This window comes from Cornus florida, unplaced genomic scaffold, assembly GCF_030987335.1.
Source record: "Cornus florida cultivar Cherokee Brave unplaced genomic scaffold, ASM3098733v1 CherokeeBrave_3.0.0_Hap2_Chr11, whole genome shotgun sequence".
Lineage (NCBI taxonomy): Eukaryota > Viridiplantae > Streptophyta > Magnoliopsida > Cornales > Cornaceae > Cornus > Cornus florida.
This window is the reverse complement of record NW_026775581.1, coordinates 108553530-108568080: the sequence shown is the minus strand read 5'-3', so window position 1 is coordinate 108568080 and position 14551 is coordinate 108553530. Positions and strand designations below refer to the sequence as shown.

At 33.6% G+C, this 14551-nt stretch overlaps 2 protein-coding genes across 4 annotated transcripts; both read left to right on the top strand.

The window, feature by feature from the left end:
- The first annotated feature begins 500 nt into the window (after positions 1–500).
- Positions 501–7667, top strand: LOC132285302 (cytochrome P450 734A1-like). 2 transcript variants are annotated; one of them, XM_059787475.1, is made up of 5 exons: positions 501–1043; positions 2157–2380; positions 3019–3260; positions 4024–4441; positions 7305–7667. In XM_059787475.1, the coding sequence occupies exons 1-5, from the start codon at positions 761–763 to the stop codon at positions 7326–7328; spliced, it is 1191 nt and encodes a 396-aa protein (XP_059643458.1). In that variant the 5' UTR covers positions 501–760; the 3' UTR covers positions 7329–7667. The 2 variants fall into 2 exon arrangements, with proteins under 2 accessions (XP_059643458.1, XP_059643457.1); XM_059787474.1 differs by lacking the exon at positions 7305–7667 and adding an exon at positions 4803–5425 and having other exon boundaries at positions 502–1043.
- A 1260-nt stretch (positions 7668–8927) lies between these two features.
- Positions 8928–13221, top strand: LOC132285865 (cytochrome c oxidase subunit 5b-1, mitochondrial-like). 2 transcript variants are annotated; one of them, XM_059788099.1, is made up of 6 exons: positions 8928–9283; positions 9439–9524; positions 9613–9663; positions 11936–12002; positions 12136–12215; positions 12760–13221. In XM_059788099.1, exons 1-6 carry the CDS (start codon positions 9136–9138, stop codon positions 12817–12819), a joined length of 492 nt encoding a protein of 163 aa, XP_059644082.1. In that variant the 5' UTR covers positions 8928–9135; the 3' UTR covers positions 12820–13221. The 2 variants fall into 2 exon arrangements, with proteins under 2 accessions (XP_059644082.1, XP_059644080.1); XM_059788097.1 differs by having other exon boundaries at positions 8930–9283; positions 9436–9524.
- The last annotated feature ends 1330 nt before the right edge of the window (positions 13222–14551 follow it).

The following is a 14551-nucleotide window of genomic DNA, read 5'->3' as shown; positions in this document are numbered from 1 at the left end:
TAATTCTCCCTTCGTGCATACAGATTATCTACAAAGGGAAAGACATATGGTGAATGGAGGGAGCACCCTTTCTAAAGCTAACAGAATATTAATCATTTATATGATCAATAATTTGACAATAATTCAAAATTATTTGTGTCCTGATTACATGAATGATGAATCTCTAACAAACATCGGATTTCAAAAATAAAATAAAATAAATAAATTTAGAAAAAATCAAGAGGTAAGCAAAATTATATTAGTAGATCAAAAAAGCAACAAATCACTAAAAAAAAAAAAAAAATGCAATATGTCACTCTCTCTGGATATATATGTGCTGAGCCTGCTTACTAAGATACAGCTTAGCTAATGATACCGAATAAGTGTGTGTGATGTGAAAGAACTCAAATATGGGATTGACAGAGATGGTCGAGGACCACTAATAATTGGTGGTCTAGTTCAATCTAAAATTTTCGATTGAGAGAAATCATAAAAATATATTAACATATCATAAAAAAGTGTGAGTGTTGGTTTCAATTAGGCTACACCATCAAGTGACAGATGTTGTAGGTCTATTTAATAATTTCTTGATTGAGCGGGTATGAAATCACCAATGACTTGCCAAAAAATTATACTCCCATTTACCCAAATTTAGAAAGTAAAAAATAAAATGTAACTGGCACCTATATATATATATATATCTCTCTCTCTCTATAAAGACACCATAGACTCGTAGCAAGATAGAAGATGAAATAGTTTTTGTTGGTAAAAGGAGGCAAGTATGGAGGACAAGTTTAACTACTTGTTTTGGATTCTAATCATTTCATACACAGTGATGGTCATTGTGTTCAAGATAATGGTGAATCTATGGTGGAGACCTAGAAAAATTGAACAACACTTCTCTAAGCAAGGAATTGAAGGACCTCCGTACCGCTTCTTCGCCGGCAACATGAAGGAGCTTCTGTGTTTGATGTCAAAGGCTGCTTCTCAACCCATGCCAGCTCTCTCTCATAACATACTCCCTAGGGTTCTCTCCTTCTATCATCACTGGAACAAAATCTACGGTATGCGTATATTCGATCTTTTGGCCAAATATCAAAACCTGTTTTTCATGATCATGTGATGTACATATATTAGTTGTTAATTATCTTCCTTTATTTGTAATATTTGAGGATTTTAGTCATAAATATTAATTGGGTTCAATCAATGTTGGAGGATTGATGGTCATGTTTACCTTTTTCATTTTCTTTCTTTTTTCCCCCTCTTTACATGCAGATTTTATTTGCAATGTATGAAATGGATTTTTCTTTATGGCTTTCATTTGAAATATATAAATTTTGATCACGTCACGTCAACGTAGTTCGGATAGTTCAAAAACCCCTCCCCTCCCTCTTCCTCTCCCCCTCTCTCTCTCCCATATGCAGGAGTGAATCTAGAAATTCATATTTGGGGGGGGAGGGGGGGGTGGGGGAGAATTTATATAGAGAGATTTTTTTGTTTTATAATTTCAGTGAAGGCAGTTTTAAACTTTTATGGATATAAATGCAAACAAATACAAAAATTTAGAGGTGTAAATGCAGTAACAAAAAATTTCAGTGGGCTAGCGCCCATAGTACGTCTATGCTTGCTCATATGTACTTCAGTGTGGTTTGGATAGACCTAGTTCTCTGTGCTGTTTATGAAGTTTTCTTAGGGTTTGTAGCCCAAGGTTTGAGCCGGCTTCTCTCCAACCAGTCGTATTAATACTAAGTAATTATTAATTGCATTGAGAGGGTAAAAATCACACCACGTGCAATAAGGTCCACTCTCCATCCATTTTGTATATTAAACGATTAATTATATGAATGAGAGTCAATATCACGTCACGCTCTACTTCATTTATGGGACCTCACTTACACAACTTTGTGATGTAATTTCCACCCTTCCTTCCAAACCGAAATATAAATTGCTTTTTCTTAGACATATATACCATCAAAACTCTCTTTCCTAGCTTGTAGGGTCCACTCGATGCATAGTCGTCTTTGGTGACACTTGGTATGTTCATTTTTATTCCTTTTGCAAAACTGACATTTACTATTGGGAGTGGAATTAATTTAAGCACACCAATCCTGACATTATATATATCTTCTGTTTTTTCTACTTATTTATGTGACAATGGAAGTCATGACTCATTGCAGGTGCAACCTTTCTTGTATGGTTTGGAACCAGGGCTCGTCTCACAATCTCTGATCCTGTCCTCATTCGAGAGATTTTCATCCTGAAATCAGACTTGTTTGAGAAAAATGACTCACCCCACCTTGTAAGAAAGGCTGAAGGTGATGGCTTGTTAAATCTAAAGGGACCAAAATGGGCTCATCATAGAAAGATTATCAGACCAACTTTTCATTTGGAAAATCTCAAAGTAAGCCAAAGTAATATTCAATTGATTAGATATGAATATTATTATTTTTAAAGAAATTACAAAAAACTTAATTTTGTTTTTTTATTTTTGTATTTTTTATGAGTTAGGTAAGTACACACACTTTAGCTCATGTCAGGCTCAAACTCTTTCCCTTTGTCTCTTCCAGAATGGGAAGGTTATATATCCTTAAGCTAGAAGCCCTTTGATTTTTATGCGACTAGCTGAGAAGAGAAGACGGAAAATAAACATCTTTACATTGTTTTTTTTGAGTACAAATTTAAAGTTGTTATTTTTAAACTTGAGCTTACTTACGGAAAAAGGTACTCATGATATTTAGGCATGCTTGTCAAAGTGAAATAATAAAAGGTCATTAATGTCCTGAAAGGGTTTAAAATGAAGTTTCACTTCAAGACATAACCATAATTGTTTCACTTTAACAAGCAGGTTTAACTAGTAAACCTAAATATCATTTTCTTAATTTTTATTACCTTAAATTATCTTGTTCAAGATAATTAGTGAAATAGCACTTTGTATTTTCTGTTTCCCCTCTCTTTTTCATGACTAGGAATAAATAATTTTTATACATTGACTTTATTTATTCATATCAATTTATTTGATTTTATGTATTTTTTTATTAGATGATGATACCCATGATGGGAAAGAGCATAGCCAAGATGTTGGATAAATGGGCGGAAATGTCAAATTGTGGGAAGGTGGAAATTGAAATCTCAGAATGGTTCACAACTTTAACGGAAGAGGTTATTATGCAAACAGTGTTTGGTAGCGGTCATGAAGATGGAAGACCAATTTTTAAATTACAAACACAACAAATGATTTTTGCCATACAATCGTATAACAATGTTCACATTCCCGGATTCAGGTATTAAAGTCACACAATTTTACACCATATACCTATTTCCATTTTTTATTAGGCATACTTATAATTATCAAATATTTTAATTTAGCAATATTCATCTATCCTTCAAAATAGAAGGTGCGTCATTTATTTGTCAGAAAGAAAAAATATTTTGCCCATAATAATTTGTCTTTCAAACTTTTATTAACAATTACTTTAATCACAATTCCTCAAAGAGTTGTACTATTTAGGCCCAACACTCTAGCCGAAGTGTTGGGCCTAAAGCATCTAAGCCGTGTGATGCAAAAGTAGGGGTCTGACGCACAATAAATGATATTTGAGCCAAGCATTTCAATAGAAATACTCAGTCAAAGTATCATTTTCCTTATTCAAAATACATGTTCGCATTTTTTGAAATGTAGGAAAAAACAAATAAAAATCACGGGTGCATCCTCAACGTAAACATGTCTTCAGAAAACATAATGAAAGATTTTTTTTAGTGCACTTAAATGTATCATAAATGCAAAAATCACAATGGTTGTCTTAGACAGCATGAAATTAGATATTTGAAATTAAAATTTGTGGAATTTGAAAAAGATTTGGTATAATTTTATGAATTTTTTTTTTTTTTCAATTTCAAAACTCTAATTTCATGTCTTTGGTACAATTTTATGAATTTCTTTTTTTTAGTTTCAAAACTCTAATTTTATATCTGCGAAACATAACATATATTAGTATGCGAAACTTAAATGTTAATAATTAAATATTTTTTGATTATTTATTTCAGGTTCCTACCCACTAAAAAAAATAGAATTTGTTGGAGATTGGATAGTGAAATTGGAAACTATTTAGTGAAGCTCATCCATGAGAGGATAAAGAATTACAGTACAAATCAAGTGTCAGAGGAATGTCCAACCGACTTATTGGATGCGATGATCAGAGCCAAATTGAAAGGAACTAGTAGTGTTGGCACAATTCCAAAGTCAAAGTCAAATTCCTCCACCAGGATCACCGTCCACGACATCGTGGAGGAATGCAAGACTTTCTTCTTCGCCGGAAAACAGACGGTGTCGAATCTGCTGACGTGGACGACCATCCTCCTGGCTATGCACCCTCAGTGGCAGGAATTGGCACGTGAGGAGGTCTTCACTGTGTGTGGGTCACGTGATGTTCCTGCTAAAGATGACCTTCCAAAGCTTAAGATGGTAAACCCCTCTCTAGCTAAGACACATTGGTTTTGATTTTATTTATTATGTGTGTGTTCATTTTAGTAACTAAATTACCTAAAAAAACCCAATATTTTACTCTATTTTTCAAAAAAATTTAAAATTTTACCAACTTTCCCCCCAACTGTTTTAAAAAAATTTAAAATCCCCCCCTCCCCCAAGAGAAAATCAAATTGGTGAGACCCACTTCTAACCGTTATATTTGCGACTAATCTATTGCATTTAATGATTCACAAGTAATATAAATCGCTCGATATGATATATCACTCGTGTGCTGCACCGCGTGAATCTCACGTCCAATAGAAAATGAGAATTTGTGAAGATATTCTTTTGTTGACAGTTGGGCATGATCCTGAACGAATCACTCCGGTTGTACCCTCCTTCGGTGGCGACAATCAGGCGTCCCAAAGTTGATGTGCAGTTGGGAGGCTACAGTATCCCTCGTGGGACCGAGCTTCTGATCCCGATCATAGCCGTCCATCATGATAAAACACTATGGGGCCATGATGCCACTGAATTCAACCCCGCCCGATTCACCCAAGGCGTGACACTAGCCACAAAGCATCCGATGGCATTTATGCCATTTGGACTTGGACCTCGCCAATGTGTTGGACAAAATCTAGCAATGTTACAGGCCAAACTAGCCATGGCCATGATCTTGCAACGTTTCTCGTTTGATCTTGGACAAAGCTACCAGCACGCACCAACGGTCCTGATGCTTCTCTATCCTCAGTACGGTGCACCCATTATCTTTCGCAAATTGTAGACGCATGAACTATAAAGAGAGTCCAGTCCCTATATCATATGTGCGTGTGCCTACGATCTGTCATGTCTGTGTATGCAATGCATCTGCAACTATTTTTGAGAACCAAATTGCTTTGATTCATCTTTCATAAACGTTTTATCCCCTACATACATTTATATGATACAAAAATTATATACATTTATATGATACAAAAATTATATTTGTTGCGACACATAGTAAGCAATTACCTCCGTCATAGCCTAAACATCCAATGAATTGAATCCTCTTGCTTGCCCAGGGTACCCTGTTAAAGGGGACTTCCTCATCAAACAACCATAAAGAATCACGAAGGGGAACACTCCGGCAGGCCAAATGAGCCTCACGACCATATGGGATCGAATAGCAGATCAGGATGTAATGAACGAGACATCCTTTTTTTAATGCGAAAATCACCCTTCCTCAAGTAAATAATACATGGGCGGGACATGCCATGTCATTGATATGCTCAGCGAATCAATATGCACAATTTAATTTGGTCCTATCCAGCCATGAAAAATGCTCTTAACCAACTGAAATGTCGGCTTCCTCCAAAGAAAAGTCCTGCAGAAACATAAAGCACCTATTCTATATATTGACCAAGAAAAATGCCTTCCATTCTTCCGAACAAGTACACCACCGCATAAACGCCAAATTCATACTATGAAAATTTTGGACCTTGTATGACGTCTTTTACTGACAACCATCTATAACTTGACTTTTAATAATGCATTGATGCTCAATTATTACTGTTAAGGTTCGGTAAAATGAGCAAAGACACCCTAACTATAACGCGTGCGCTTACCTATTTACCTAAAAGCTCGAGTTATTAGGTAGTACGGCATACTTACCCATTTATACACACTTTAACTCACATCCAAATCCGATGTGGGACAAGTTTCACTTGTAACACTAATCATGATAAAATTACATACTTGCCCTTTGACTTCTGAATTGACCAATGTGAATCACTAAATTACTTTTATAACCTCCTATTAATTGACCAAAATGACCCTCAAGAATGAAAAAAACAAAGATGATTTTATTGTGACATGTTTTCTTTCTTTTTTTTCTTTGTTTTTGTGGAAGAAAAATGTGACATAAGTAATGTTTCAATAAATACTAAGAAATAAAAATATTAACTTGTGTGTGATTACTTGAATGTGATATTTAATATTTGAATATTAAAAATGGTATTTTAATATTTAATATATTACTACACAATAATAAAAAAATATTTAAAAACCATATTTCTTACTTTTTGAGATGGAAAGTCAAAGTTTTGTATTAGAATTTTGTTTAAGTAATAGATAATATAACTAATTCATCTATTTCAGCGAGGACATCAAACATGCACAAAAATAATAATAATAATAAAATAATAATAATCTTACAATGATTTTATATTATTTTAAAATTTTATGTTTACATTACTAGTTTGGTCCTCCAATTAAAAATTTCTAGCTTTGTCCCTATCTGTATGCATATGGCTTTGGCGGCCACAGTGGTGGAGTTTGATTTTTTTTTTTTTTAATTAAGGGTCATTTTGGTTAAATAAAAGAACTTTTAAAGGTTAATACTGTACTTTAATGATTTTAATGGATCAATTAAGAAGTCAAAGGACTATTTCATACTCTTATCATGGTTGAGGGTGTTGTTGTTCAAGTTTGAAAACTTGAGTAGGCAATTGAATTACACCCTCCCTAAATTGTATCTATCTATCTTTATTGCAAATGTGAGGAGGTGTGAATGCAAATTACCCATACTGTTAATACTATCATTTACTAAATTTACATTCTATATATTCTATTCTAGTTGGTATGTCTTCTCTAATTCTATGAAAATCATGCCTAGGTCTTTTCGTCTCCTACAATACTCTCTACTAATTACCTTGATAAGTAAATAACCTTTGTTGTATATCTCCCTGACATCAATCCAAATTGATTACTGGACACTAAACATTCTTTCCTCAATTTTTTTTTTCTATAATATAGATATAGATGTACTTTGTCTTTGTAAATTGGTATTATTGTATTGTAATTTTTTTTTTTTTGGTAATAGTCGGTGTTTGGGTTAGCTTGCTAGCGCATACCTCGACTAATTACGAGGTCTTGAAGTTAATAACAGAGTAAGCCTCCAGTTGTCCTGCGAAGACTCAAACTGGTAATCATTGAGGAGCAAACTCAAAACCTGACCAGAGCTATCCCGGTTGTATTATTGTACTTTTCTTCCATTAGTAATGCATTGTGTTGTATTGAAATTTTGTATTGTCCCGTTGACAGCCATATGGCCTACTTTTTTTTTTTTTTTTTTTGACAAGAACACCCTAAAGTTTAGTAAGATTAACAATAGCACTCCCAATCATTACCTGCCACATGTCAGTCGATAAATTAACCTTTATACCCTTTCACCTGTGAATTTATAAAATTTCATTTAGGATTTTTTTTTATATAAAATTTCTATTTTAACCTTTACAGTCATTTTAATGGACCAAATTAACCACCATCTCTACAAATCTAATGCACCTAGTCTCTCTCTCTACACATGTCTATGTATGTGTACATGTATAAAAACCACAAGTTCCTCAATATGATGAATAATTGAGATTTTTTTTCCTTGAAATAAAGGAATTCAATCACTCAAAAAGTTGATAAAAAAAATTAAAATAAAGACCCAAATGTGTGTGTAAGTATGCCTGTGCATAGATACATATATACCCACCAGTTCCTCAAATACGATGACCAAATGTGGAAGTACGCATGGGCATATGATATATATATTTATGCAGTACACATGTCAATCCTATATTTGAAATAGATTGGATAAGATGAATAAATATATGGAGATTGGACGTCAGTTACATAAATTCGCTTTAGGATTTATGTATGTCGCAGTGGTGGTATATGTTGTGAATTTGGAAATTTTAAGAATTTTAGGGATTTTATGGTATTTGTTTGCAAATTCTAAACAAAGCGCAAGGCAGGGTTGGTAGTCCATTGACCTTAACCTGTATGTGATGGTATGCTTGCCAAAAATCTGTCCTGAATTAAGGGCAGTGAGTGATATGGTTTATTTTCCAATGAGACTAAGGTAAAATTTAACCAAATCTGTCTCAAACTTAGTCCTATGTCATTCTTAATTCCACCTTTTTTTCTTTCATAATTAGGGGTGCGCGCAACTTAATTCGGGCTCGATCCTCGACTAAACAAGGAGACCGAGACCGATCCAATTTTAGTTCTACTACATTAATTTCAATCCAGAATATTTTCAGATCGAACAAGTTAACTGGATTAATCCATAATTTTTCTCTTTGAAGTATGCAATTGAATGGACTTACATTTTTTCTTTTATGTGAGCACATATTTTTTCAAAAAAATAATAATAATAATTCATTAATAAGGGCCTTTTTTATGTTTTAATTTAGACGCATATATTATCACTTCACCAAGTCACAAAAACATACCTTTAGCTGTTGCTACTCTGATGACACTGCCGGATCAACTTTGTAAAGCTCAGCGTAATTTTTTTTTTTTCAAAAAAAAAAAATAGGAACGATCTCTCTATTAAAAAAAAAAAAAAAAAAAACTAGACTAGAGTAACGTGCTTAAAAATTTGTTTTTATTTTTTTTTTTTGATTATTTTTATTTATTTGGCCCTTTTCACCCAACTTCTTAACACGTCAAAATTATTTTCTCACGTGCAAGCGCACCCCATTGGTTCCACTGCCAAGCTTCCCCCACTTCGCCAATTTCTTGACGCATTTCATTTCCATATTAGCTGAAACAAAATTCCTAGAGAGAATAGAGAGAGATAGAGCGCCGGAGCATTTTGATCTACGAAACAGGGGTCGACGTCGACCTGATATCAAAGCGAACCCTAGAATCAAAAGACCATGTGGAGAAGACTCTGTACACAGTTCCCAGTCCATTGCCGATCGCTTTCCAATCCAAATCGGTTCGTCGCCGGCAATGTCTCTTCTTCTCCCTCGCCGTTTCCGCCATCCGCCACTTCCTTCTCTCGCCGTTTCTCTTCCGCTTCTGGTACTCTCTCCTCACTCATCCCAAATCCCAACATTGCATTTCAGATCTTCCAGTGTGTGTTAATATTTATATTTATCTATAGCCTATCGGCTCCTAAGTTATCCTTTTTAGGATTGGATAATGATATGTATGAAATTGTTTGGATTTTGTAGCAGAGAATGTAGTTTCCAAGAAGAGAGTTGAAGATATAATGCCTATTGCCACTGGACACGAGCGCGAAGAGATTGAAGCTGAGCTTCAAGTGATTTTCTGTTACTTTATTATTGGGTTTACTTGAATTTAGTATTTTGTTTTGTAGTCATTGTGATTTTCTATTACTTTTTTTATAGGGACGTAAAATTCTGGATGTTAACTTTCCTGTTGGTCCTTTTGGTACGAAGGTTAGTGTCAATTGTAGTTTCAAGGATTTTATTTTGTTAATTGTTACTTTCGTTTGATGCTTTCTTTTATTTATTTATTTAAAATTGGTTTAAATGATTGAAAGCGAAGTGCTAATTATTTAGTATCAGGTTCTGTGCAATGGCTTTCTTAAGAGATTAATTTCCAATGCTTGATGTAAAGTTGTAATATCCAGTAGAGAATGTGTGGGTCCATATTGGGTTTTAGGTAAAATTTTATTTATGTGATTAATTTGGATAATTTTATCTGATTCATGAAGTGTTTAAAATAGAGCAACCTAGAATTTGACTCAAGGACCTCACTTCTATTTTTATAAATTTATATGGTAACATCTGCTTATGAAAATTTCAATAATGACATCAAGACTGTTTTCGATACATTCAGATATCTATTGGAATCTTACAACTTCTCACACCCTATTACTTTATAACATGTTGTATTTTTCTGTTCTTTAGTTCTTTAAAGCATCAAGACTGTTTCTCTTTTCTTTGGAGGCAATGTCTTATCTCAATTGTTGCTGAATTATTATAACAAAATTATTAGTTACTCTTTCTTTTTGCTAGTTAGTATGAGATCTTTATGTTTTTTATTTGCAAGGATCTGATCGTGTAAGATTCATTAGGCGCACATCCTAAGTTGGTATATTTAGCCATAAAATTTTGGGATTGCGAACTTTGTGACTGGTGAGGCAAAGTAAATTCAACGCATAAAAAAGTTTATAGTCCTGAAATCAAGTCTGAATTTACCCTATGCTTATAATTTAACTTTGTGTGGAAGGTTGGCCACTTTTGTGTAACGCTCTTCCATGCTTTCATGTTTCAGCTCTGACCCACATAGATTTCACTTTTCATTGAGCTTGCTGAGGTTTTGACAGCTCAATTTCTACAGAAGTGCACGTCTCATTCATGATAGGATATATCATATCAATGAGGATTTTATTATTATTGCAAGATTAAGTACAAATTTACCGTACATAGAAGAGGAAGTACAAATTTACCCCGTTTATGTATTGTGTGACAATGCCTGTATTATGAAATTTTAAGTATTTTTATGCTCAAAATTTTGTCTATGGTGCTTCAGGTCCTTTCTGATAAAGGATTCTCCATTGTCTAATGCATTATTGCTTTTCTCACTTTGTGGTTTGCTAAGTATTTGCGCTCAAATATATTTTACTTATCAAAAAAAAAAAAAAAAGTATTTGCGCTCAAATGAAAATCTACACTGATAGATTCTGGAATTAGAGAAAATTAGAAAAAACAGATCATTGTAAACTGTGCAGAAGTAATCTCTCTCATCTATGAAATAAACCTGCACTTATGTCCAAACTATAGACTATTTCATCATGTAAGTTCTGGTTTTTGAATCCCATCATGTTACATTTGAGCAACAAAAGTTAATTGCTTCTATTGTGGTCTTTTGACTCTTTCTAGTGTTACTTGGAATCATGACAAGATAACTGGTGGCGGAAAAGGAACAATTTGAGCAGAAGAGAGATTAGGGGAGTCATCTATTGATGATAAAATAAGAGAAAGTAGGTTTATTGGTATGGTCATACATAAGCCAAATAGATGCACCGGTGTAAAAAATAAAATAAAATAAAAGGAAAGGAAAAGAAAAGACTTGTTAAAAGGAGGATAAGTGATAAAGAGGCAGATTAAAATTTGTATGCGATGAAGTAATAAGAAAAACGCAAAAGAAGTGTTTTACTGTTAGGTTAGAGACTTACACAACCTTGGTTATTATTTTGTACAAAGTAACTGCTTTAAGGCTTGAACTTGCATCATCAAGAAGTTATATATATATATATATATATCTATCTCAAGACATTGCTTGTAATAGAAAATAGTGGGAGAAGAGATTTCACGTGTGTATATATATCAAGACATTTCTTGTAATAGAAAATAGTGGGAGAAGAGATTTCACGTGACTGATTCCATTTGATCGAGATAAGGATAAGGAGGATGACCAATTCGTTTCTAAAGGAAACCTTCTAAGTGACTTAAAAGCAAACAAATGTTGATTCCGATTTTGTAAATCCTGGAAGATTTGAACAAGTTGGGGATTATGTTATTAGGTCATAACTATATTATTGAAATTTATTCACATGTTTAATATTTCTAGCACTTACACATTTCATGCCCATTATATAATATTGTTGGGTGGGGAGCCTGGAATGTTATTTGTACTGATTTGATCATGTGGGGACTTTGGAAACATGATCTCATGAACTATCTTCATTCTGTTTGCTTGCAGGAAGCACCTTCTGTCATCAAGTCCTATTATGGCAAAAGGATTGTTGGATGCCCTGGCGGTGAAGGCGGTAATTATGACTAATTTGCAACAATTTTATTGATTACAAAAGGATTAATTAATTTTGTTTCATAATTTCTTTAATATCCATCTAACTGGTTTATTATTAGTTACTTAACACAAATTTTTCGTCCTCTGAACAGAGGATGAGCATGATGTGGTTTGGTTCTGGCTAGAGAAAGGCAAGCCGCACGAATGCCATGTGTGCTCGCAGTATTTTGTGGTGAGTGCAGGATAATCCTTGAATTAATCACTTATTTATAGAGCATGGCATGTAGCTGATAGATATCAACACAGTTTGGATGTGAAATTTTTATCCAGATCTTATTCCAGTATTCATTAATTCTGACTCGTACTGTTAAATTTAATCCATTACTTAGATCACTCGATATGATAATGATATATTTTGAGCTAAATATGTAATTTTAAGTTTGGGTGATATGTCATGACAATATAAGTTTCTTGAATTTATCAGTTTGTTTTCAAAATCAATTTGCAATTTGTAACGTGTCTTTGCCACTCTTTGTTAACTTGATTTAAATTTAATTCAAACATTTTTTTCAAATTTTGGAGGTACGGACTTTAGACAAGATCGAGATTTCGTTCAATAGCTTCCTTTCATGCTTTCATTTTACATTCAAAGTCGAGACGTGGTCAAATGGATCACTAAATTTCTTTTTATGCTATACTTGTACATGACAAAATACCAAAATGTTGCAGTCTTGGCCAGAAGTTTCTAAATTATCTGATTACTGTTCGTTCTGCAGTTGGAAGTGGTTGGCCCAGGAGGTCCTCCAGATGGGCATGACGATGATGACGAGCACTGATTGCAGTTCTGCCAGAAAGAAATCTGGTGAGACGATGATACAGAGTCTGGTCTATGAATTCAAAAGCTGTGTTTTGTTTGCTTTTGATTGATGGGTCTTCAGTTCTCATTGCTGATGCATTGGCAAGATTGAGTCCCATATAGTTCTCTCTTATTTTGGATATTAAACATGGGCTGGTGATTTCTTAGCATTTTGGATTCTTTTAGTTTTCTCCAAAGCATCACCAAATAATTGATAGCTACAATCTTTGTTCTTTTGAAAAAATTAGTTGTTTTAGTAAGCAGTGGATTTACCATCATTGTAGTAGCCACACCTCTTTGGTGGTTGCTTCATTACGAGATTGTATAATGCAAGGGATTTGACTTTCTTACTAATGGAATCGACAAGGATTTTTCTCCAAAACTTTTCTAGTGTTTGGTAAATGTAATGTGCAGCCCAGGTTGACATGAACGTAGTAGAACTTTGTCATTGATCGAGTAGACAACTAATTTACAGCCCAGTTTGGATTCAGTTCGAAAATGTTCAGTCATTTTAAGTTTTTTTTTTTTTTTTCGATATTTTATGCTCCGATGGAAAAAAAATTGGATGGAAGGAAGAGAAGAAGAGATGAACGAGACATTCCTAAGGAAGAGATTGTTTACTTCCCTCTTTTTGTTTGGTTGAATGGAAGAGAAGAGAATGAGATAATATCTTATTTTTGTTGTCATGAGAGAAAGGAAGAGAAATGGCTAATTATAAGGAAAATTTTGTAATTTAAAAACATTTATAATAGCAGGATTTTTCTTCCTTCGTGTCTTCCTTCCATGGAGGGAAGAAGATTCGTAAAGGAGAAAGAATGATTCATTCATCCTTTATTTTTTTCTCTCCTTGTCTCCTCTTTACCAAACAAATTAGTTTATTTCTTCCCCCGATTTTCCTCCATCCCTCTTCTTTAATAACTTAATAAAGCATTTTTTACGGTATAAAATAAGAAACTGTACAGTTGGCCACAATAAGTGGAATGGGCCAAAAAGGCTCAAAAACCTTCCAAGTAGAGCAAACAAAAACCTTCCAAACAGGATCTGAACTATTTGCGCAACGCTAGAAACCCCCATGTAGAGCAGAAAGCCCAATAAGATGAGAATTTTTTGAAATTTATTCTTCATTCAAACTACTTTGTTTAAAGCTTGAATTTGCAAAAAAATAAAAGTAAAAGACTAAACGAAAAATGCAAATTGTGTAGTTAATGGCATACAACCAATTTACATTATAGAGTATGTATAAGTACATTATATACCACTAATCTGGAGGTACTTTCATCTTTCAAAATAGAAGATGGTGAATTCAAGTTCTATTGAAGCAAATGGGTGTTGTGTGCTATTTGTCAATATATGTTTTTTATTTATATTAGTCTATATAAATATAATATTATTAATGGAATCAGGCTTTGAGGGATAGGCTGGATGGACCTAGGGATTGCAAATGAACACTGAATCAAACTGAGCTTGGGTTTGAACTCGTCATTATTTAAAAAAATTGGATTTGACTTTGGCTCATTTAATAAAATGAACCAAGCTCGTGTTCATAATCAATTTTGGCTCTTTCATTTCGTAAACCATTATATTCTTGCCAGGATCATTTAGTAAATCTTTATACTTTCATTCAAAGATGGACGAATTCTAATAGAATATATATATAAAAACTAATATCCAAACATAAATGTGTAGCATGGATAAAGTGAATATTATCCAAA

Bases quoted from the DNA above. Each gene is read 5' to 3' on its own strand.
- LOC132285865 (XM_059788097.1), top strand. From the start codon at position 9,136: ATGTGGAGAAGACTCTGTACACAGTTCCCAGTCCATTGCCGATCGCTT. The intron at 9,664-11,935 runs GTTAGTGTCAAT...GTTTGCTTGCAG, and splicing joins TTGGTCCTTTTGGTACGAAG to GAAGCACCTTCTGTCATCAA. The intron at 12,216-12,759 runs GTGAGTGCAGGA...TTCGTTCTGCAG, and splicing joins TGTGCTCGCAGTATTTTGTG to TTGGAAGTGGTTGGCCCAGG.
- LOC132285302 (XM_059787474.1), top strand. From the start codon at position 761: ATGGAGGACAAGTTTAACTACTTGTTTTGGATTCTAATCATTTCATAC. The intron at 2,381-3,018 runs GTAAGCCAAAGT...TTTTTTTATTAG, and splicing joins TTCATTTGGAAAATCTCAAA to ATGATGATACCCATGATGGG. The intron at 4,442-4,802 runs GTAAACCCCTCT...TTTTGTTGACAG, and splicing joins ACCTTCCAAAGCTTAAGATG to TTGGGCATGATCCTGAACGA.